Raw genomic sequence first — 23,246 nt, forward strand, 5'->3', positions numbered from 1 at the left:
GACGATCCTCAGAGTGGGAAAAATGTGACCAGAGCTTTGGGTCACCACAGTAACGGCATGTGTTCCCCATCAGGCCTCGTTGTGAAATCTACATCGGGGGGGGGCCGGCTGCAGAGGAAACAATTAGATCTCCTTTGAATCCTCTCATTTTTGTTCCACTTATATTGAAGACATGTTTTCAGTGCAGAAGTTTTTTCTCAGGAGCAGAGACGAGGTCTCTGGGAGCAATTGTTTCCAATTTTGGTAAAACACCATCCCCAACCAACACCATCTGCTGCTTACTCAAATTAGGAATAACAACTTGATGTAATTTATGTACTCAAGATAATCAACTCATTCATGTTGCTCAGTAAACCATACACATGCTTGGACCCCTGCCCTGATTTGCTCCCATGCAAACGATCAAGGAATGTGTATTGCAGCTGGAGGGACAGTGGGTGCTGCATCGCCATGTGGGAAAATGTCTTCCAGATTGGCAAAAATTGGACCATGGAACGGGGCCAGCTGGATGGGTTAGAGGGTGCAGAAAGAGACCTTGAGGATTATGGGTATCCCTGACACTAATGTGACTGGCTGAAGTCCATGGCAAGAAGCACCAATGTCACAGCTGGGTATTTGACTCTCACTTTCCAAACATGGGTTTTCCCCATTGCTGTGCGTTGTTTTATTTTTTTTTAAACCATTTATAAAAGAAAAGGTTGTAAAGAGCAATGTTAGCAAAAACTGTTTTCAATCCAGGTTATCCATTGATAACTCATTTAAGTTGTGAAGGTAAACTGTGTGGCTGCAGGGATAACAGTGTCGATCGAGACATAGATATAGAAACAACAGATGAATGGACGACCATGCAATTTGGTTGAGATCAGGGGCATTTCAAGCCGAGGAGCTCAGGGGATTTTGACCAGTCTCCTGGACACAATTGATAAACTGTCCATGTGGAGACTAAAAGAGGCAGAACACATTAACTGAAATGCATCTGTTATCTGCCTTTTCAGATATCTGTTAATACAGATTAGCCGAATTGTTTTCTGGACCTTAAACACCTACGTATCACAGTAAGTGTTTTGTGACTTGTGTGATAAAAGTACCTTATCAGACTTTAGACATTTCAAATCTGCTGTCAACTCCAGAAGCCCCAAAATATTGGACATTGCCCTCAAAGGCTATTCGTCATCAGACAATATAGCCAAGATTGATTATCTGCTTATAAACTCGGTGCCATGACTTATTTCAACACTAAAGTTATTATTGTTCTAATTGCCCGACAATTAGGGATCATAATGTTTTCAAGGTCATTTTTATCAGGGAAACCATCTTTGGGTGAAGCTAACAAATCCTAATGTAAAATACAAAAAAACTACATTCTCTCATCTGCCCATTGCTGCTGCGTCCGCTCAAACAGTTTCACACCATATATAATTTACTGCACATATTTCTGTGCCCTGGGGTGTGATGTTCAATGTCCGAGAACAGTCTGTTTAGGAAACTGACTTTTCCTCTGTGGGCCTTTATAAACAACAAGACACCCAGCGCTCTGGGCGATCCACTGTATGGAAAGTGTAATGTCATTATATCGCAGTGATAAATGTAACAGTGGGATTATATTAGAGGCCGCACGCCCATGATGGAGCTCATTACACACAGACATACGCTCAGACTCACGCCGACACCCGACACAAGCTCACAGGTGGCTGGTCTCTGAGGTGAGGGCGACACCTCGTTTGGGACCTTGCGGCATGTCTCGCTCTTTCTCCCACAGAGACACACACACACACACACACACACACACGCAAGCTGCAGCTGTGACCTGTTTAGACACACATGTGCTCGGACCACAGACGCCTCGTTCCTCCGCCATGAGGCAATAGCACAGGTGTCGGACCCCAGAGACCTGTGGGATAGCTGGAGGTGCAAGCTGTTCTGTTCTCAGCCTGGGATCCCCCCCCTCGAGTCTAGATCCTCAACACACATCCTCAAGACACACACACTCTCTCTCTCTCTCACACACACTCACACACACATCAGTCTAACCACTGGTCATTATCAGACCCCGACGCTCTGGTCCAAAATACCGTCGGATCTCTGGCACAAACGTCTGCACGTGCTCGGCGGGAAACGACACGTGCATGCAGAAATGAGTTCAGAGCCTAAACACATTAATGCTGATGTAAACTGGGCCAAACCACTGTGCGGCGAGCGTTTAAACAAAGAGCAGCAGATCTCCATGAGAAACGAAGCGAGGGGACAAACAAATCACTTTGTCGGAACGTCATCTGTTTTTATCCCCGTACTTCATCTCCCTCGCTTTCCCCATGAGACATTTCAAGCAGATGAGTCAGAGGATTTTTTTGTCATTGTGCAGCTGAGACTTAGTTCAAGTGATGTTTTAAAAGAATATGGCCTTGAGGTTTGTCTCCATGGCAGCAGAGACCGTTTTTCATAACTTCCTGTCCCACCTGTTGCCTGTACGTCCTCATCCTCTAGGATTTTAAGAAAGTTGACCCCCCCTGACCACAGCCAGGAGATCTAAACACACTCTAATAGATATCTAAACATCATCTGCACATGTTTATTTGGTCTGCCTGGCTTCTCCTCAGGGGCTTCCAGTTGAGGACCCTCTCAGTGCTTTAGCCTAACCCCTTATTGCCCCTACGCATCCAGGGGAGCTGATTCTCTGTTTCCCCCTCGGGGCTTCGGATGCAGATCCTCAGGAAATGAGTCCAAGAGAAATGTGTCCAAGAAAAATATTTGAGCAGGGTCGCAGAGCAGTGGGACCCAATCCACTGAAGCATCTGAGGCCTAATGTGGGAGTTAGGAAGCGATATTTAGTGTTTCTTTGCTGCAATTCTCCTTCCTGGCCCCTTCTTTTCCAATCCAGGTTTCCTTTATATCCTACTTCATATTCTTCTTATCTACGTTCCTTCCTCTCTTCTATCTTTCTTCAGGTTCATTCATTCCCTTTTGTTCTATCCATTTCCTCCTTTCTTAAATCATTCTGTAACACTTCCTCTCTTACATCCCCTTTCCACACTTTTCCTTCCTTCATTTGTTCTTTTCTACTTTGCCTGCTTCCCTCCATTCCACTACAATGAAGCAGTTCAGAGTAGTAATTGGCTTTTATGTAGGGTCTTAGAAATGAAACAATTTTATGGTTTGTCAATTAATTTATTGCCCAATTTAAATCAGTTTTATTAGAAATAATTTTCACACCTCAGTGTCTGTGACTGGACTTGTGAGTTTCCTTTAGACTCAGGGGTCAAGTTCACTGTGATCTCGCCAATCCCTTTTCCTTGTGAACAGGATTCCTTAAGAACAACTTGACAGAGGCTTTTCATATTTGGTAAACATGTCCATTTAGACTCACGGATTAACTGATACGATTTTGGTGGTGACGGGTCAAAGGATTTTGGCTTCTTGAGCATATATCTCAAGTCTGGTTCGATTTTGGTGGTGAAAAGTTACAGTGACATGAACGAGTCTAGACAAACATGTATTTGGACTGAAACTTCACTGGTTGTTGTAAGTATACAACCACACATTGCTAGTTATAGTTATTTGATGTAGTGTTTTACAGTGGAAAGGTGCTTTGGTATATATAAAGATTGATTTGTACTGTAAATACTCTTCAGTAACTGTCGTCACTCTGTCGTCATTTCTGCAGCAGGCAGCTCACAGACACCTATCGGAATTACAAGTTTATTAGAGTGAGTACACATGACATGATGAGTGTTGTGTAAAAGCACTAAGGTGTCTCTGTGGGGGAGCGCTCTCAGCTCCATGTCCCACACTGATGACATCAAAGTTTGAAGTACACACCACATAGCATTGGTACTATCTCACCACAACCCTTTGTGTTTGGATTCTATGTTATTTCTGAGGAGATGCAGTATATACAACTACTGGAAGGGCAAGACATTTGGAACAGGAGCAATCAGCTTTGTTTCAAACAGAGTATATACAGGGTTGAGGATCCATGAAAAACAGAACTAGGTTTTGTTCTTTTATTTATGATGCCACTGTTATGGTTGCAGCCAACATTGATATTTTCCTCGTATTCATCATTCAACCTTCCTCTGTTGACCTCCCACCTTTGAATCAAAGTTTGAATCTGTATCTGTTTCCATTTCAGAGTCAAAATGTCATCTATATTTTTTTTGTTTTTGGCAGAGAGATGGAATAATGGAGGAGGCTTCCGGACAGTTGTTTGTTGATTTATTTTATTCCACTCTGAGGTCAGAGGTCTGCGCACTGGGCTGTGTGTTCCCATCCTGTTCTTAGTGGGTCGTTCCCAAATCCGTTCACCCAAGGGACAGTCTGATCAAATTTATGGCGTCAGACGGGGGAAACTTTTAATAGATCTGTAATTTAGGAATGAGAAATGCAAACACACCCCCACGTACACACAATGAGAGGAAAATGCTTTCTGCATTTTATGCTGTGAAAAGCTGGGATTTTCTCAGATATGTCTTGATAAGGGTGAGATGTCACGAGGACTCTTGGTCAGGTTAATATTAGGATAATGCGGAAAGGAAACTGCGTTGGCGTGTGTTTGTATTAGATTCAGATTTTAGATTTAGATTTATAATCCACATCTCACCGGGAGAACTTGTGTTTTGATTGAAACTGTTCTGTGCTTAAAAGTTATATAACAAACTGCTAAACATGATGATGACATTTTATTTCATTTATTTAAAATGTCCTTAATTCCCTTGAGAACTACAAACTAAATCCTATTTTATATTTTCTTGGCTATTCAGGTGAACTGACCCTCTAATCTTGTTTGTTCCACATTACCTAATATAGAAAACCTGAACCTCTGGGTTTTAACATTCAGATGTCAACCTCTCCGGACCTTGTTTACTTTCAAGCATTTGGTTGAAATAAACTGTGAACCTCAGCCGGCTGATGGGCACCAGCTTTCTCCACACTGGAATCTCCCATGTCAAAATTAATGTCCAACATTCTCCGCACACATTCCTACAGCTGCAAAACGTGCAGCTGGATCATGTTGTCAGTGACATGCAAGATATATGAAAGAGGGGGTTAATCCTTTAATATATTTAATGGATGCCTTTGAAAAGGAATATTTAGGAAAGACAGTATCTATAGTTTTTAAGATCTTACATTCACCTGCTGTGAAAAAACGGGAAAAAAATTTGGCATGTCAGCGTCTCATCATACGACACCTTGTGTGTGTGTGTCTGTGAGTGTGTGTGCGAGCATTTGTGTGCAGTGTTTAAAAGACCTATGATGAGGTGAGAAGTGAACAGATTTCAGAGTGCTGGTGTTTCTATTTTTGAAAATCCACTTTCTCTTGTATATTCAGAGCCTAAAATTGGCTTGACTTCATGACCTGCATAACCAAGTCTGAAGCCAGAATCTGAACTTGCGGAGAAGCCCGGTCAGCTGTGATCGTCTAGCCTCTGCCCCCCCACACACACACACTTCCTTCCCCTGCCCCGCTGACTTTAGTAGATCCGACTGCTGATTGACGGCTCACCGCTCGCCTTTACCGAGCTCACGAGACATGAGGCTGAAGCAGTGACGTGAGCCAACTGGGACGGGAAGAAAAATAAAAGAGCCCAGACAGATATAGTTACAGAATTAAGCCAGAGGGAAGCACATGTCTGAGCTTCATTACCTGGTAAAGTCATGACCGGCCTTCAAAAGACTCCCAGAGAAGAACTCAGACCTGAACAGACACGCTGGTATGTGTGAGCAGTTTCCTTTAAGGGACTCTGAATCGTGTTTGTTTGAAGATCATTCAACTTCCACTCATCTAGATGTCAGGTGCGGAAACTCATGGTTTCTGCTCCCCTACACAACCATCCACCCACTACACAATAAAGCTGCTTTCAGACGTGCACTGAACTCTGGATATTCTCCGAGGGGCTGTATATGTGAGAATGCAAATGTCCGACTCGTTCACGTTCACATCATCCTCGGTTCCTCCTGCTGGCCCCCTTGTCAAATCTGTGGAGAATGTCCGAGGGAGCCCAGATGAGGATACAGCACGACATCGGCCAGAGAAGTCTCTGTGAGCGAGTGGGAGGCCAAACTGAAAAAATCTTAAAAATAATACAAATATCAGGATGAAAACATGATGCCGTACATGATGCAAGATGCTGATGAAGATGACAACTTAGAAAGACAATGAGTTCCATAGCTTTTTGCGATAAAGGCTGAGCCAGTTTCAATGTGCTGTAAATAAAACTAAAAACTTTTAACACGTCTAACCCGGACAATCTCCAGTCGGATAACGGCTTTAAAGCATGTATCTTTCACATGTGCCGTTAGAGCCCTGATATGACAATTGTCGCGCTTTTCATACTTCTTCCTGAACTTTTTGTCATCTCCTGTGACTTTTTCATAGTTTCTACTGTATCTCCCTCCCCCTCCCCCAACATAATCTGTCTCAGGAGGTTAACATGTTGATTAGTCTTTGCCCGGCCGAGACGGGAAAAGTAAAGAATACAGACTGACAAAGGAGGGTTTGAATAGATGCGAGGGGTTTAGGGAGGGCAAGGAAATGCTGTGTGGAAGTAGTTTGAGCAGATAAGAGACGGGAGTATGGAGGGAAGTAGGAAGTGAAGCTGCGGAGGGCTGGTGATTAAAGTGAGGGGAGGACTGGCTCAGGAGAGAATAGAGGGAAAAAGGAAATGATGAGTTGTATAAGGAGCCTGGTATTTATCAGACCCCGTGTTCAAGCCATGCAGAAAGTCAGCAGTTGTACATACTGAACCATGAAGTGCTCTAGACAAGGATCTCTTATGGAGTTCACACACACACACACACACACACGCACACGCACGCCCACACACACGCACACACAAACACACACACACACACCCACACACACATATACACACATGTTTTTTTTCTTTTGAAAAAGATCACTCCACCTCGCTCATCTCCTCTACCACTGTATATTTAGCTTCTCCTTCCATGTGAATTATTATCAAACTATCAATTTGACAGAACCATTTGTCTTTTAAAAAGTGGGTCCACTTGATTATTATCCTTTCAATGAGAATGATGTGTTTGGGCAGATACTCGACCTTACTTCACGTGTCTTTTTGTTATGATTAGCGTTTAGCTGAAAGAAGAACGGCTCTGTGCAGCAACACAGAGCTCAACTGCAGTTTCATCTCAGGTGGCTTTAAAGCGCTGTCATACTGGAAATCCTCGATAATATTGTGAATAAATCCAGATTGTGATGTCATTCCTGCCCTATGTAAACATATTACTGTAAGTTTTTTTTTCTTGATATTTGTATTAATGGTAAATTGACTATAGCCAGTGTCTTGATACGATCTCCATTATGGGCAAGATATATTGTTCGAGGCAGATGGCAGCCCACACTAAGTCTGTTTGTGGGAACTGTTTCTCTATCATTTTTAAGGTCTCAACCTTCTTTGTTAGGTGCCTTGAGATTATGTATGTTATGATTTGACACTATACAAATATATATAATAAACAGAGGTCTATCTAGTTGTTTTAATTTCTAAATATACAAAACACGACACAGACTATAAAGCACTGCCGTTGTTCATGTGGCGTTTGAGTTGTTTTCACAGGACTGGTGTGTGTCTGTTGTCGCAACGTATAGGCAGCAGCTGCACAGACACAACACACACCTCCTGTTAATAAGCTATATGGGTGGCTTTTTGGCCCGAATTGCACACTCACACACACACAGGACGCACAAGCTGCCTAAGTGCAAACTCATCATTTGTATTAATCTCACACTATCTGCATCATAATTTGTCTGTGAGATTGTTTGAATTGTTATTTGACATTGTTTAGGCTCCCTGCAGTTTTGTTCATTCCCTTGGGACCCCTTGGCTCAAGCTCCATATCACAAGGCCCAGAGAGCATCTCTGTCTAGGGACGTATAACCTTGTTGTGTTTGTTGGTTCTCACAAGAACATCGTCAGGCCCCCAAACCTCGAAGGTCACCACTATTTGACCCCATCAACCCTCAGACCATGAAAACACACCAAATTCCCATAGTACCTTTATCCTCACAGGTTTTTTTCAACCCTTGTCTGCTCTGTCTGTATTCTGTTTCCATCCCACCAGACCTTATCTGCTTTCTGCCCCTCGAGCCCCCCCTCCCTCCCTCTCATTTTCTACTTGTTTCTTCAAGAAAAGTTTAAAACAACTTCGAAGTCAGTCCAGTGACATTGAAAATGTTTTTTGTGGAGATTAAATGCTTCTCTGACTTTTCCCTCTGAAGCTCGTGGCAGCTTTTACACAGGTAACACCTGCAAATATAGCAAGTGACCACTGGGTGGCTATAGAGAGCGAGGAGCGCTGATGGAGAGAAAAGTAAAAGTGTTTGTCTCCCCCTTGTGACGGAAACAGAAAATCACATGAAACGCAATCCGTGATAACTTGTGAAATGAATGATTGCATTTCTTTTGTATCATTGTTGTGATGTTTTGCTTCTAAACCCTCAATAAACACTATTCCTATTATCTTCTAATTCATCAAAAGGTAAGTAAGCATTGTTTTCTTACCAGGGATCTCTCCACCTTCATTCTGGCTTTTGTCAAACAACACTCATGACATTGTTGATAGAGAAAAAATTACAATGGAATTGATTAATTAATTAAAGTTTTCATTCAGATTAAAGTTAACATCAAATGAATATGTAAGTCATGTACAGAGGGTGATACTTTATTAAAATATTCTTTCTTTGAAATGAAGTTAATCAACTCTTCTTTTTAACCTCCGAACATCAGGGTCACCCTGGGCCTGTTGGTCCCCAGGGTCTACAAGGGCCTCCTGGAAGACCAGGTGATTATGGCATCCAGGGACAAAAGGGCCACAAAGGCGACAGTGGCCGTAGAGGCATCATAGGTCCTAAAGGAAGCGTGGTAAAATATCATTGTCTCTTTTTTTAGAATAATATTTTAAAATCTACTACAATGAAAACTTTTTTTAAAGGCCTGATTTATGTTGCTCCACAGGGACAAACCGGCGTTCCTGGGTTTTCTGGAAACGATGGCATACCTGTAAGTCCATCCACCAGTCTGGATGAAAGCAGGATCATGTCGTTGTACTTTCTCATTTATTCTTCTGGATGTGACTGTTTTGATTTGACGTTCGCTGCAGGGACACCCAGGACAAGCTGGGCCCAGAGGGAGGCCGGGAGCAGACGGTTGCAACGGGACAAAAGGAGACTCAGGTTTATCAGGAGTACCTGGTTATGATGGCTCACCTGGTTTTCCTGTAAGCTCGACTCTAACCCTGTCTAGATAGAGATCTGTATAACACATAGAGTTTGACTTCCTGACCGTTGCTCTTCATCTCCAAGGGACAATCGGGCAGGAAGGGAGAGAAGGGAGACTCGCTGGAGCTGAGTGTGTACATGCAGCGTTTCAGGGTGAGTTCACACCACATATTACTTTAATACTGAAGGACACCTGGCTCCATAAAATGACATTTATACCTTTACATAGCTGCAAAGTCGTACAGATGTTGCCTACATCGTAACTCTTTAATCGTCCATCTGCAGGGAGATGCCGGAACACCAGGGATGCACGGAATATTTGTAAGATAAATTCAATCCAATGAATTATCTAAAACATACATTGCAACTTCTCCCATTTGACTTCGTCTTTCATGTGTTTTTTGTCAGGGGCCTATGGGAAAGCCAGGATGGGAGGGCAACAGAGGCTTCCCAGGACCAAAGGTAAAACTTGTGAATTCTTTTAGATTGTGAAACCTTATCTTTTATGATATAAAGTGCTTATTAGAATCCTGTTGTTTGTCTTCTGAAAGGGTCCCCCAGGGTCTCCGGGTCCACGTGGACCAAAGGTAACGTAAAGACTACGGGAATATGACACAACAAAATTCTAACTTTTTGCACGACTCGGTAAACCCTGCATGGAATCAGTGAACTTTAGCAAATGTAAGAAGACAACCTCACTTGTGTTTTTGTTTTTCTGAGCAGGGCACTATGACCAAAGTGTTTAAAGGAATCAGAGGAGACAATGTGAGTGGCCATGTTTGTACAAATGCAAAGTCATTCATACGACTTTTAGTAGTTCATCGCAACAAAGTTCTTTTACTCAAGTACTGTACTTAAGTACAATTTTCTATGCTCTTATGCATTACTTTATTTATTTAACCACACTAATTATGATACATTTTACATTAAAAAACTCATAACCCTGTTAAAGCCCTATGAGTTGAATTGTAATTTGTGAATATTGGCTATACAAATAAAATTTGATTGATTGATTGATAAGCTCATGAAATACATCACACTGTTAAAGATAAAGTCATTGTTTTCCAACCATCTTCCCCACTGCAAAAAATTACTAAACTACAGTGGCACTAAGTCTTTTTTAATTTAGATCCAAAGTTGTGTTGATTTGATTCTGCACCAAATTGCACACACTCATAAATATCAGTCCCCTAAACATGTGTGATTCTTTTCATCAGGATCAATGCATTATCCTAAATTTTGAAACACCATATCCTGCAATGATACAAAAATGTAACGTCCTCGTTATTAGTATCACTAAAGATATTTCCCTGCTAAAAATGTCAGTATCCAATATTATACAATCGTAGCTATCCTAAATATCAAATATTTTTACTTTGTTGCTATTTTCGGCCCTTACAATCATGTCACGTTCCCTTAAGTTCCCCAAGTGCTGCTGCTGCATCAGTATTTACAATCTAGTAATTTGATTCATGATAATATGTCAGTCACAGTAGACATCTTTCTGAAGATTACCTACTATATTTCTGTTACACAACAGTAGCATTTGAACAAGAGTTATTTTGACTTGAGGTTAGTACTTGTTGGCCGATGATGATTTGTTTCTCTCTGAGTTGGCTGACTTTTGTGGCAATTCCTACTTCTCACTACAGGGGGACATAGGACCTCCAGGCGAGCCAGGGAACTCCACTCATCCTTATTCTGAGCCCCCAGACTACTATGGAATCAAGGTCTGTCCATCAGCAATATGTGCTGCTTTAGTCATTACCCTGCTGTAACCACACTGAAATGTGGCCTCTGAAATAACAACTATGGATTGAAGTGACGCAAACAGTGATGTCCCACAAAAACACTCAACTGTCTTTATTGTAGGGAAGTCCTGGAGAAAAAGGTCTGAAAGGAGAAAGCGGAGATGTGGTATGTAATCGGCTCATTGAATGATTTTACCCATTTATATGTATTCATACTCACATGCACTAATAGATTCACACGTCACCATGGCACTGACGTTTGCTTTTTGATTTGATCTCAGAACCGAGGAGAAACGGGTGTAATGGGATTCATTGGATCACGGGTCAGCAAACTTTAATTTCTTTACATTTCAGCAAAACTCAGTCTTCTATCCACATGTTACGTGCTGTTAATGCTGTTTTTGAATGCTGTTCCAGGGTGAACCTGGCACTGATGGCAGACCTGGACCAAGGGTATGTCTGTGTGAACGATTATATTATTATTCTATCATCAAATTTGAATAAAATTTAATTTTATAACCTGATGAATGAAAACTCTGGTTCAGGGGGATCCTGGCGATTTAGGACAAAGAGGCAGAGATGGATATAAGGTGAGAAAAGCAACTGATTGTGATTTTACGTCTCAAACCTTTTTCCAACTTGATGAGACAAGTAAGTACATTTAAAATAGTAATGTGATTATCACTGAAAGACAATAATGACAATGTAAATTCGTACATTTACACAAGTGCTTCAATATAAAAATCTGAGATATTTCCACTGTAAAGTTTCATGTAGCTTTCCTCTTCGTTCCCATTCAATTATAAATAATGATGCTACAAATCAAACTACCTATAAACGATATGAATAACTAACAGTTACCTCCACCTCAACCATATACAACAGTAAAATGCTACTTCTACATTAATGCATCTGTGATAATAATCCAGTTTTGTACTTTAATAATTACAGGAGCCATTTTTCTGAATTAAACATAATTAACTCTTGATACTTTATGTTGCTGATATGGCTTAATGCAGGACTGTTACTCGTAGAGTAAGTTTTACTTGAGTAACTGGACGTTTTTTTAAAATTCGTGATGGCTTTGTTAAAACCTACATAAGTATATTTTACGATCTAGCTGAGAATTTTAAATTTTCACAGATGTCAAGTGTTTGTGTTTAATGACGCACAAGATACCAAAAATACTCCAATGTAAAGTTGAGGTTGCAACATCGTGTGTGCCGTTTGAATATTTCATTATTATCAGACATTTTTGAAGAAGCATCTGCTAAATATATATATGTGATCCTGTCACAAGAATTTGTGTCATATTAAAAAAAAGGACCACAATTAAAAAACTAAACATAAAAATCATCATGATATTTGATTTTCAATATTACTCGACGTGGTTATGTCTAGATTATCAAATCAAATATGAGGAGCACACCCTTCATTCCTGGGAGTCTTTCAAAAAAAGAAAAAATTGAGTTTATTTCCCACCACTAGATGTCAGTAATTGCCTCAGGTGTGTCATCAAATGTTGTAAAATAGACAATCAAATGTTTCCAGTGAATCCAGTAAAACATACCCTGAAGAAGTGAAAAGACAAAACACAGAGAGATTAAAAAAGGAAAAACAGAATAGTGATTCAACGCTTTGCAGCAACAGGATATGTGTGTTGGTCAATTTCAAACAGTGTGTCCACATCTCACCTTTGTGCTCACACACAGTCTAATGACACAGACGTTAACTTTGTGCCTCAGGGAGTCCGAGGTGAACCAGGAGAGCTGATCTCATCTGGATCCTCATGGCCTTGGTCTCCAGCAGGTACGTGGATTAATACACAAAAACAATGAGCCAACAGAGAAGAGGAAACAGATATAAACACACACACGCACAAACACACACAGTACGACAGTAAAAGCTATTTTAACAAGTTGTTGCTGACATGAAGTGAAACTCTTGGAGGGAAATTTGGGGTATTACTGAAGTTCAGCTGTGACCGACCACTGCGAGTCAGGTGCTCGAGATGAATATGGACTTGCTGAAGGTTATTCAAATTCATATCAGAGACTCCGTGATCCTGAGGAACAATAGAGCATCTTGTCCTGCAGGGGCATCACCTGACAGTACGCAGACCAGGTGGTGCAGGGGAGCAGCTGGATGAAGTGAACATAAAAATGTATGACTTAAAAGTTATTGCTTTTGGTATAAATTAAGGGTATTTTTTAGGGAAACCTAGTGACAGCTGAAGATAAGAAATCTGGTATTATGATATAACCACAACAGTTATTATTATTTGTGTTGTTATTTTTATTACAGCATCCTCAAATAAAGCTACATTGGTTTAGAAACCCTTTATAAACTGTCATCTATAATCTGATAGAGAGCTATGGGTTAAAGAATGGATTCATGCAGTTGATGTTACCTGTTGCAGTTAACAAATATTTTTATTCCATTTGCTTTGATTTGAAAAGCTGGACCTCCGGGTCCCCTTGGTGAGCAGGGTCCACATGGAGAGAGGGGCCCAATAGGAGATCAAGGCCTCCCTGGACCCCCAGGACGTCCTGCCTTTGACACACAACAACAAGGTCATTCAGCTAAAGCTAAACAAAGAGATTCCTTCACACTTTGATCCACATAATACACTGAACCTTCTTCCATTTGTTCCTCTCAGTGTGGGACTTTTTCGGGCCATTTGGCATAAAGGGGGAACAAGGAGAGATGGGCCCAGATGGGGAACCAGGGAGCCCGGCAGTCAGTGTAGGACCCCCAGGAGCCAAGGGGCGCCCAGGGTCTATGGGCTCTCCCGGACCCACACACACATGTGAGAGAGTGGTTTACTGTGCATTTGTGTTGATACTCTCATAGTAAATTTTATATATATTGTATCTTTTGTTGTTTTCTCCTTTTTCCTGAAATTGATTTAACTGTATTTATGTTTGTTTCCAGGGGAAGAGCACTTTAAGGGGGCTCCAGGCGGGAGAGGGAGGCCCGGCAACGCAGGCTATAAAGGAGGGAAAGGTGCTGTAACCATACTGTCCTAACTAATGATGATTGTTCATATCCTAATGAATTATTGATAATATCTGACGGTCCCTGTAGGTGACCATGGAGAATGTGAGTGCAGTGTTGTAAACTCTCCATCGGGACCACCCGGCCCTGCTGGGGATCGAGGTGATCCTGGGATGACGGGAGAGTTTGGTCAGGAGGGTGATTCAGGAGACCCAGGTCCCCAGGGCGAGGACGGGTCCAACGTAAGAGACAAATCATGAAAACTGTATTTAAAAAAAGAACATAAAAATCACATAACCTCATAATAATTTCCTATTGTTCATTTTCCATTCTTCTTTGTTCCCTCACTCTTTAATATGATGTCTTACAGGGCGCTAGTGGGTTCAAAGGTGAACCGGGGCCAAAAGGCCAAAAAGGAAAAGCAAGTGTGGCCACACAGAAAGGTGCAGTCTACATGTTATGTGTGTGTCTACTGTATGTACATGTGTTGATGCAGGATTGTATGGTTTATATATATCTTTGTGTATTTGTGTCTGATCTACGCAGGATATCCTGGAGATCTGGGGGATCCTGGAAGAGACGGTGAGCCGGGAGCACAAGGTGTTCCAGGCCTAAACGGTTTACCTGGTTTCCCTGGGAGCCGAGGTCCTCCGGTGAGTCCATCAGTCATGTTCATAATGACAGTGTAACATCAAACATACTCATCATATTTAAAATCATTATCAATTGCCTTATTATGTGAATAGGGTCAGAGTCAGAAACAGACACAGTATTGATTTTATTTTATTTGGACATGGAGATGACAATGTCATTGGACGAACCAGATGCATTGTTTACAGTGTATTAGCATAAATGCTAGTTTACAACACCTGTCCACAGGAGGCTTGTGGATAACTGGTATAACTGGTTCATGTGTACAGGGAGAAGGTCCCTGGGGAGAACGTGGAGACAAAGGTTTCCTAGGTCTACCTGGTGAACCCGGTGTAGCCGGACCGAGGGGAGAGCCAGGTGCCGTCCTTGGTGCCCTCAAAGGCCAGCGTGGTTTACCTGGTGATGACGGTCTTGCAGGCTATCCTGGAGTTCCTGGAACACCTGGCAGTCCAGGTAAGAGTCAGCTGACCGCTGCCTTCTTCCTTTTCATCAAGTCTGAAACATGTTGCACATTTTCTCCTTCAAGGCTTTTACCACTTTACAATGATTTTTAACTGTTTTCTATCTAAATATTTGATTTCACTATGACTGTCTAAAAGTTCTCTCTTTTGTAATACGTAATACGCATCCCTCAAACCAGCTGCAGCTGAGCTGGTTTGAGATAATGCTTGTGCTTTTGATTAACTCTGGTTCCGGATGCCTCTCTCTTTCATTCTCTCTCTTTTGCAACTGAAAGGCAGCTGTAGTCCGACAGAAGATGGAGGACAGGTGGATGTAACAGGTAGCTGGTCTAATAAGGTTTTCACCTTATTGCTTCCTTTTTAACAGCTCTCTGATAACAGCTTTGCCTTTTTGTTATTTGACTTGTGTGCCTGATGATTTAATTGTTGACAATTTGAGAGTGAGTGTGTTGACATACAAGCTAATGTAATGATAACATCATGTTCTGAAATACAAACCACGCTGGGCAGCAGACAACCATCAAAATAGTTTTATATAAAACAGTCACACATAAACAAACACTTTTACCAAGCTGTTGCCCTGAAGACTCTGTTTCTGTTATTTTATTTTCAGGTCCTTGTAATGCACTTCCAGGACCTCCTGGGCAGCCTGGACTTCCAGGGCCCCCTGGATTACCAGGTGTCCAAGGTAACTCAACAACAAAATATTGTTCTGTTTTTCCTGCATTTGAATGTCTATGAATAATTTTTTATGTTTTGTGAACCAGGTCTACAAGGCCAAAAAGGACCACGGGGCATACTTGGAGTTCACGGAGAGAAAGGAGAAACAGGAGAGCCAGGCGTAGGTGGCCGTATCGGACCACCAGGTACGGAATGACAAGAAGACACTGGCCAATCATTGGATAGAGAGAACCACATCTGAACTTTGACTTGAATTTCATCTTTCATCCTGATTGTTTTCTTTCGTTTTAATGGTTTTCCATTAAAGGTTTTGCCGGCCCACGTGGTGACCCTGGATTTCCTGGCAGCAAAGGTTCACCTGGTGTCCCTGGTTCAACCGGTATGCCCGGGCGACACGGTGGACAGGGTGAGAAGGGTTTGCATGGAGAGATCTTCGGGGCTTCCACTGGAGGCCAAGGTGATTCTGGGCTGCCTGGGGTTCAAGGAAATAAGGGCGAGACTGGGAATCAAGGAGATCCCGGATATCCAGGTTAGTGATGTTCAAACTCAACAGTTTATTTCCCCTACCTGTATTAGTTTGACTTCTTGCCTTATCTTCAGTAAATGTGGGATAGTTAAGGATTTGAGAGCTGTTGTCTCTTGTTCTTGTTCTTCCATTCAAACCAGGAATGGGTGGCATGCCTGGAATGATTGGCTTCAAAGGAGAGAGAGGACCTAGAGGACTGCAGGGGGAGCAAGGGAGGCCTGGGCCTGCTGGCAAGTATGGCTACCCCGGTGACCCTGGGCAAGCAGGTCCACCTGGGCCTCGTGGTGCTACTGGACAGCCAGGTAAGGCAAAGATGGCAACCGCACAGTACCCTCTCTCAGAAATGCTCCTGTTCACTTCTCACCTTTTTTTTCGTGTGTTATCATGGTTCATCAACCTGCTCAGGATTCACTGGAGAGAGGGGAAGTGAAGGAGAATCAGGCCCTCCAGGTCCCATCGGATTAAAAGGAATGCCTGGGGGGTACGGTGATGACGGTGTCCTTGGAGAGTATGGCCCCTCTGGTAATCCTGGAGAGCCAGGTCCAGATGGACGCCCAGGACTCCCAGGAATGAAGGGTGTGCTCCTCATATTTGATTTGATAATCTAGACATTACCACGTTGAGTAATATTGAAATTAAATATCATGATGATTTTTATGTTTAATTTTTTACTTGTGGTCCTTTTGTTTCCCAGGTTATAAAGGATCTTCTGGCATGTCAGGCTTCGAAGGGAGCAGGGGTTATTCTGGGGTGAAGGGCTTCGGGGGGCTTAAAGGAGAACCTGGAGTGCCAGGCCAGGTCGGCCCAAAAGGAGTGTCAGGTCAAAGTGGACTGAAGGGTGAGACTGAATCAATATTTGTGATTCAAGAAAAGTATTAGTCTGCTGACTTCTGTTGAGACCTGCATATAAACTTAGCATCTCTTTCTTCGTCACCCTCGTGTTCCAGGTGAACGTGGTGTGAGTGGTCCATCAGGGGATAAGCCTCAGATCCCTGCCAAGATGATTGTTGACATGAAGGGTGTCAAGGGAGACCGCGGACATCGAGGAAATCAAGGTTTCATCGGGCCAAGAGGTGCAGAGCTACAGCCTGACATCAGCAACTCTTTCCTTGTCAGCATCTCTGTCATCCCAGGCTTCCCTTCCTCACATCTTACTCTGTCCTCCAGGTCCTAAGGGTTTTCACGGTTTCCCTGGCAGCGGAGGAACTCATGGTTTACCTGGAGATCCCAGCAATGACAAAGGATACTACGGTGATCCAGGTGCACAGGGGCTCCCTGGGATAAAGGGAATGCCAGGCCCTACTGGGAATCGAGGAATCTCTGGTTTTGAAGGAATGTTGGGAAACAAGGTGAGCGGAACAATGCTGAGATAAGGCATGCAAGTGGCCGCCAGTGATAAATTCATCTGATCTTCTGACTTGTGGCTGCAAAAACATGTCCAATGTATTTCTTTCCCCACCGCATCTCAGGTAAAGTGATGTATTGACACGTTTGTCATTATGTTTTTTATTTCATATTCATGTATTCCTTCTCAGGGAATTAAAGGAAGTCCTGGTGCCTATGGTGCAACAGGAGAAGAAGGCAGAAAGGGGGTCAAAGGTACAACCTCAATTTTAAACTTTACTCCATCTGGGATTTAGCTTTCAATTTTAAAATCCCTGTGACGAAAATAGTTGAAGTGTTAGTAAATGTTTGAACACTATTACAGGTGCTAAAGGTCTTCAAATAGACCTTCCAGGACCCACCGGACTGAGAGGAGAGGATGGCTTCCAAGGAGTTCTCGGTACATTCTCATGCAGCTTAATTACTTCTCCTCTGTTGATGATAAGCAGCTGTTTGCATTCTCATACTTAATGTTTGATACCTTCCTTACAGGCCAAAAAGGACTGATTGGATACACTGGGGACAGGGGGGTTCCTGGTTTTGATGGTATTGAAGGGAAAAAGGGCTATTCAGGTGTTCCAGGAAAATCAGGACAAGCAGGTAAGAGATTTTATGCACTCCTTTATTATGCACATTTCCTTTTAGATATATAGTGGTAATTATATTGTACGCATTACAGCAGAATTCCACCGTAATCACTCTGACCCATGTGCATTTTGTTTTCTTGCAGGCTCAGATGGGCAGAGGGGAACTCCTGGTAACCAGGGTCAAAAAGGCTTTCCTGGAATTCCTGGAGAAGATGGCCGCCCGGGTTTTCCTGGGTTCACAGGCAACAAAGGTAACCAGATCAGATCGGTGCTCAGTCTTTCTTTTCCCTTAAAACTAAATACTTGTTGCTCCACCATATTCCAACATCTGATCTGTGCAAACATGTGCAGGTTCTGTTGGCCTGAAGGGCCTGTATGGATTACATGGACTGAAAGGACAGAAGGGGTTCCCAGGAACACCAGGTATGACAAGAATTTATCAAAACAAACCCTTTGTGTATTTGTCATAACTAGAATTTTTTTAAGTTCAAAATAATACTTTTATAGATTGCCTACAAACCTACATTTATTTAACTTTGACTGTTCCCTTTTTTAGTTATGAGTATTAAGTTTTATAGAGAAATACTTTAAGGAAACATGTTGAGCTTTTTTTGATTTTCTTTTCCTCAAGTGTGTTATATAGGTTTTGTGAATTATAAAGCCCAACGTCCACAGTAAAGGAGAAGCCCCTCGTACACCTCATCAGTAGGCTTGCTGATAATTCAGGAATTATGACGTAACCTAACGATAGAATGCTCCACATTTGCATAATGCACACCTTGGGCTGGTCTCACAGGCCGCTTAACAAAGCCAGGTTAAGCGAGATAGGAGGCCGACACTTCCTACGCACCCTGGTAGCAAATTACCAATCATAATAGAGTGGACCAGTTGACCATCAGAGCAGACTGGGCTTTTTATCAGGATGGGAGGGGCTTAAAGAGACATTACCTTAGACCAAGTGTTTCAGACAGAGGCTGAAAAGAGGTGCTGCAGCAGTGGACAATATGACGAACCTGAATATGAGCAAAATATTTCTTCCTCTAAGGGCAATGTGTATTTTTTCTGTTGATACTCTTATTAGGTCTGGATATCGTCGGACCAGCTGGCGAGCCCGGAATCAAAGGAGCAAAGGGAGAGAGCGGTGACCCTAATAGCCAACCGGGCTTTCCAGGACAGGCGGGTTTGAAAGGCTTCCAGGGAACTCTAGGTCAGCCCCTTCTCTGCTACACTCACGTTTCATAATGTATGCTGCAATGTGCTCGGACCACTTTGAGACTTAGTAACCATCCCTTGTTTCATTTGTTCAGGGGACCAGGGTCATCCTGGGCCACCAGGATTCCGGGGCCCCATTGGACCAGATGGGATCCCAGACGGGCCAGGAGAGAGAGGGGACCCTGGTTTTATAGGAAGGGAAGGATTACCAGGTAAGAAAATGAACAGGATTCTGTAGTCAAAGGAAACGTCAATCCAAGTGACCAGGGATCACTTTGGCACATCTGTTTTTTTCATCCTTGTGATTCAATAGATAATATAATATTTCTTTGTTGAATCTGCAAAATAGATCTTGGTCATTTTATTTGTATTTATCAAACCTAACTTATTTGTTTCTCAGGTTTCCCTGGACCAAGAGGATTTCCCGGCCTGGACGCTCCACCTGGAGAAAAGGGCATATCAGGAAATAATGGGTTTCCTGGAGTTAATGGTTTAAAAGGATCCAAAGGAAATCAAGGTTCAGTTGGATTCAGGGGGGCTAATGGTGTTTCTGGGAAGAAAGGTATGGATGAATATTGAATATTTTTCTGAAATATATTATAGTCTATGCCATTTGGATGTTATATGATGTGAAAGAATAAATAATCAGTATAATAATGTTTATATATAAACTGAACAAGCTATCACTGATTGTATGTCTACTTGATGGCAGTAGGCAAGTGATTTTGCAGTTTACCTATGAGATGAGTTTCTTTGACATTCTAACAAACCTTAAGACCTCAGAACTTAGTTTTGTTGAGTTCATGGTGCACGACGGACAGGGCTGCTAACATTAAACAAAATTAATAAAACATAATCATTTACAATATTATAATTATAATATGGTTAAAATACAATTAGTTGCAGTGTCAATGTTTTACAATTCATGAGTCAAGTAGCAAATATGAAAATTTACAATCTTCTCTGCAAAGTCTTGATGTGCTTTTTTTCTTGCAGGTGTGAAAGGAGGGCAAGGGATGATGGGAGTTCCTGGTCATAATGGAGTGAAGGGAGAAAGAGGACCAGTTGGTCCAAAAGGAAACACTGGAGAACCAGGTAAATTAGGCACTACTGTATACTGCTCAATGGATATCATATATCTGCAGTATATGTGCACTTTAGTCTTTGTCTTTACACAATCCATCCCTGCTGCAGGTTACCGTGGGTACCCAGGAAGCCAGGGCCCTGCTCCCTTTCCCATCAGAGTCCCAGGAGAGAGGGGCCCTGCGGGACCACAGGGTTTCAATGGACCGGTGGGGGTGAGAGGGGAAATAGGGCCACAGGGTCCTCCTGGTGATGCAGGTCAGTTATTCTCATTAAACACTTGCTGTTGAGCATCTCTGTGTGAGAAACGTCCTGCTCAGCGACATCCACATCACTGCTTACTCTACAGGTTTCATGGGACCCATTGGGCAGAAGGGCATGCCTGGGATCAGTGGAACACCAGGAACATCTGGATTTCGTGGAGGGGTTGGACAAATGGGCCACCCCGGTCTGCAGGGCATGGAAGGTGCGTCTGACGCTGTGGGGCAGTTTAGGATTAGGTCGATAAGCCTGGATTAAAAGATTTAAAGTAGGTGAAGAATTAAGAAGCGAACCAGTCTCCACGAGAGTTGTGTCGTTATTTTTTGTGAGAGTTGTTTCAGGGAATGAACCATTGAGCACTGAAGTGAAAATGATTCGGAGGGAGCTAATGACTTGAATGTTGCTCAAGGCCGAGATGTTTTATTGTAACATCTTTGGAGACGCTACATGCTCTTTTCAGATAAGGAAAAGCTTACAAAGATGATATGTTAAAATTTTCAAATATCTATGATACAAAATGTTTTGTAGAAGTGTTTGGATTGGATATTATTATAAAGGGTGATAAGTTCACTCTGCGAAAAAACCCTCTGAATTCCTCATTTCCCAACAGGTCGCCGTGGCAACCCTGGGATCTCCGGGTTGCCTGGCATGGCGGGCCGCAGTGTCAGTGTCGGCTACTTACTGGTGAAGCACAGTCAGTCAGATCAGACGCCCATGTGTCCAGTGGGTATGGCCAAACTGTGGAACGGCTACAGTCTGCTGTACCTCGAGGGACAGGAAAAAGCCCACAACCAGGACCTCGGTAAGTCGGGACGGACAATAAAATGATTTCCTTTCAAAATTCTACAAGGTACAAACAGGGTTCTGGAAGCATAAAACCCTGTGTTGTCATACACAGTGAGTGTGTTGTAGTGCAGTCCTGTCAGAATGCATTAACTGTTTAGGTGAGCGTAACCCACATTAAACTCCTCTGACATTGTGATCCATTGAACCAGAAGACAAACCAGAGCGGTCGGCCTCATTAGTTCGTCCTGCTTAGTTAATTAGTTAGTTTCAGGGCATGAAAATATTTCACATTACAAGTTGCGCCAACTTAAAATCTAAGTAAAATCGGTACGAGCCTGCTCGTCGCTCTGTCACACCACACGGCTGGAAAATATCAGCAGCAGATGTCATTCCTACTTTAGTTTTCAGCACCTTTTATACAACGCAGCTAGTTCTGATGGAAGAGACAAAACGTCAACAAGTGCTAAGTTATAAAAGCATCAATACTCAGCTCAGTACATTCAGAGGATCTTCTGCTTAATCTTATGCTGCCACGCTTGAAATAGTGTCATGATCAGCCTTGCATACATATGCTGCACTTATTTACGTCCATCCCATTCTAACGGTCTCAACATCCCAGGAACATCTTGCAGGAAATTCAGCTTGGCCCAAAGGTCAAAGGGCATTCAAACATTATCAGAACACATTTGTCGCAGTAACTCAAGAATTATTAAGCTATAATGCATAAACTTTCACACAAATGTCTATTTGGATAAAATGAAGTGACATGAAATTTATATCCAGAAGGTCAACGGTAAACTTTACATTATAATTTTGATCAAAAACTTTTGTTTAACACCATAACTCAAGAGCAGAATGGGAGATTGTGAACATATTTCCTACAACCTCACTGGTTTGCGGAGGCATTCAATTAAGGGTAATTTAAAGACATATTAAAAGAATGATATTAATTGAGTTTGTGTAATGTGCCATACTTCTATGATTTGGCCCGTTTGTCCTTTTCAGGTTTGGCAGGCTCGTGCCTCCCACGCTTCAGCACCATGCCTTTCCTCTACTGCAATCCTGGAGACCTATGTTACTACGCCAGCAGAAATGATAAGTCCTACTGGCTGTCGACAACGGCTCCCCTTCCCATGATGCCCGTGGAAGAGGGAGAAATTAAACCCTACATCAGCCGCTGCTCGGTGTGTGAAGCTCCGTCAGTTGCCATCGCAGTCCACAGCCAGGACATCACCATCCCACAGTGTCCAGCCGGCTGGCGCAGCCTGTGGATCGGCTACTCCTACCTCATGGTGAGTCCTGCCTTCATTTCTGGAGTTAGAAGAATAATCTGGTGCCTTGTGCAGCAGGTTAACATTCATCCATCATCCTGTTATTGTCAATAACTAGAGCATGATACTCTAATCTTAGGAAAAGTAAAAGCAGTGGTACATTGGTTTTTAGATTTATTACAATGTTTGTATTAAAGTATTTGGTTATTCATCAGTGATGTTGAAGGTCAACTATTTTGAATCCCTTCCGTCATAATTCCTGCTGAAAACATAGAGGTTCAAATGGGTCACTAACATTTCTGTAAAATAGGCTCAATAATTTCCCAGAACATCTGACCACTGTTTACAAGCAGAAGCG

At 42.5% G+C, this 23,246-nt stretch overlaps 1 protein-coding gene across 2 annotated transcripts in view; it reads left to right on the forward strand.

Annotated features, from left to right (window-relative positions):
- The window catches only part of col4a2 (collagen, type IV, alpha 2), a 53,170-nt gene that overhangs the window by 28,309 nt on the left and 1,615 nt on the right, over positions 1 to 23,246 (forward strand). The window contains exons 5-47 of one of the 2 annotated variants that reach the window (XM_062402664.1): positions 8,748 to 8,882; positions 8,976 to 9,020; positions 9,121 to 9,237; positions 9,323 to 9,391; positions 9,524 to 9,559; positions 9,647 to 9,700; positions 9,790 to 9,825; positions 9,962 to 10,003; positions 10,891 to 10,968; positions 11,111 to 11,155; positions 11,271 to 11,312; positions 11,407 to 11,442; positions 11,535 to 11,579; positions 12,735 to 12,798; positions 13,449 to 13,562; positions 13,649 to 13,798; positions 13,924 to 13,995; positions 14,077 to 14,228; positions 14,357 to 14,429; positions 14,533 to 14,639; positions 14,907 to 15,090; positions 15,374 to 15,418; positions 15,712 to 15,786; positions 15,866 to 15,964; positions 16,087 to 16,308; positions 16,446 to 16,607; positions 16,711 to 16,881; positions 17,000 to 17,143; positions 17,253 to 17,378; positions 17,473 to 17,654; positions 17,841 to 17,904; positions 18,014 to 18,088; positions 18,181 to 18,288; positions 18,419 to 18,526; positions 18,627 to 18,698; positions 19,357 to 19,482; positions 19,583 to 19,699; positions 19,888 to 20,049; positions 20,484 to 20,582; positions 20,682 to 20,828; positions 20,920 to 21,036; positions 21,442 to 21,633; positions 22,623 to 22,909. In XM_062402664.1, coding sequence (XP_062258648.1) covers positions 8,748 to 8,882; positions 8,976 to 9,020; positions 9,121 to 9,237; positions 9,323 to 9,391; positions 9,524 to 9,559; positions 9,647 to 9,700; positions 9,790 to 9,825; positions 9,962 to 10,003; positions 10,891 to 10,968; positions 11,111 to 11,155; positions 11,271 to 11,312; positions 11,407 to 11,442; positions 11,535 to 11,579; positions 12,735 to 12,798; positions 13,449 to 13,562; positions 13,649 to 13,798; positions 13,924 to 13,995; positions 14,077 to 14,228; positions 14,357 to 14,429; positions 14,533 to 14,639; positions 14,907 to 15,090; positions 15,374 to 15,418; positions 15,712 to 15,786; positions 15,866 to 15,964; positions 16,087 to 16,308; positions 16,446 to 16,607; positions 16,711 to 16,881; positions 17,000 to 17,143; positions 17,253 to 17,378; positions 17,473 to 17,654; positions 17,841 to 17,904; positions 18,014 to 18,088; positions 18,181 to 18,288; positions 18,419 to 18,526; positions 18,627 to 18,698; positions 19,357 to 19,482; positions 19,583 to 19,699; positions 19,888 to 20,049; positions 20,484 to 20,582; positions 20,682 to 20,828; positions 20,920 to 21,036; positions 21,442 to 21,633; positions 22,623 to 22,909 — 4,596 coding nt within the window. The remainder of the gene's footprint in view (positions 1 to 8,747; positions 8,883 to 8,975; positions 9,021 to 9,120; positions 9,238 to 9,322; positions 9,392 to 9,523; positions 9,560 to 9,646; positions 9,701 to 9,789; positions 9,826 to 9,961; positions 10,004 to 10,890; positions 10,969 to 11,110; positions 11,156 to 11,270; positions 11,313 to 11,406; positions 11,443 to 11,534; positions 11,580 to 12,734; positions 12,799 to 13,448; positions 13,563 to 13,648; positions 13,799 to 13,923; positions 13,996 to 14,076; positions 14,229 to 14,356; positions 14,430 to 14,532; positions 14,640 to 14,906; positions 15,091 to 15,373; positions 15,419 to 15,711; positions 15,787 to 15,865; positions 15,965 to 16,086; positions 16,309 to 16,445; positions 16,608 to 16,710; positions 16,882 to 16,999; positions 17,144 to 17,252; positions 17,379 to 17,472; positions 17,655 to 17,840; positions 17,905 to 18,013; positions 18,089 to 18,180; positions 18,289 to 18,418; positions 18,527 to 18,626; positions 18,699 to 19,356; positions 19,483 to 19,582; positions 19,700 to 19,887; positions 20,050 to 20,483; positions 20,583 to 20,681; positions 20,829 to 20,919; positions 21,037 to 21,441; positions 21,634 to 22,622; positions 22,910 to 23,246) is intronic. The other variant, XM_062402665.1, reaches the window with a different exon arrangement.

Source organism: Platichthys flesus, chromosome 13, assembly GCF_949316205.1.
Source record: "Platichthys flesus chromosome 13, fPlaFle2.1, whole genome shotgun sequence".
NCBI classification, from domain to species: Eukaryota; Metazoa; Chordata; class Actinopteri; order Pleuronectiformes; family Pleuronectidae; genus Platichthys; species Platichthys flesus.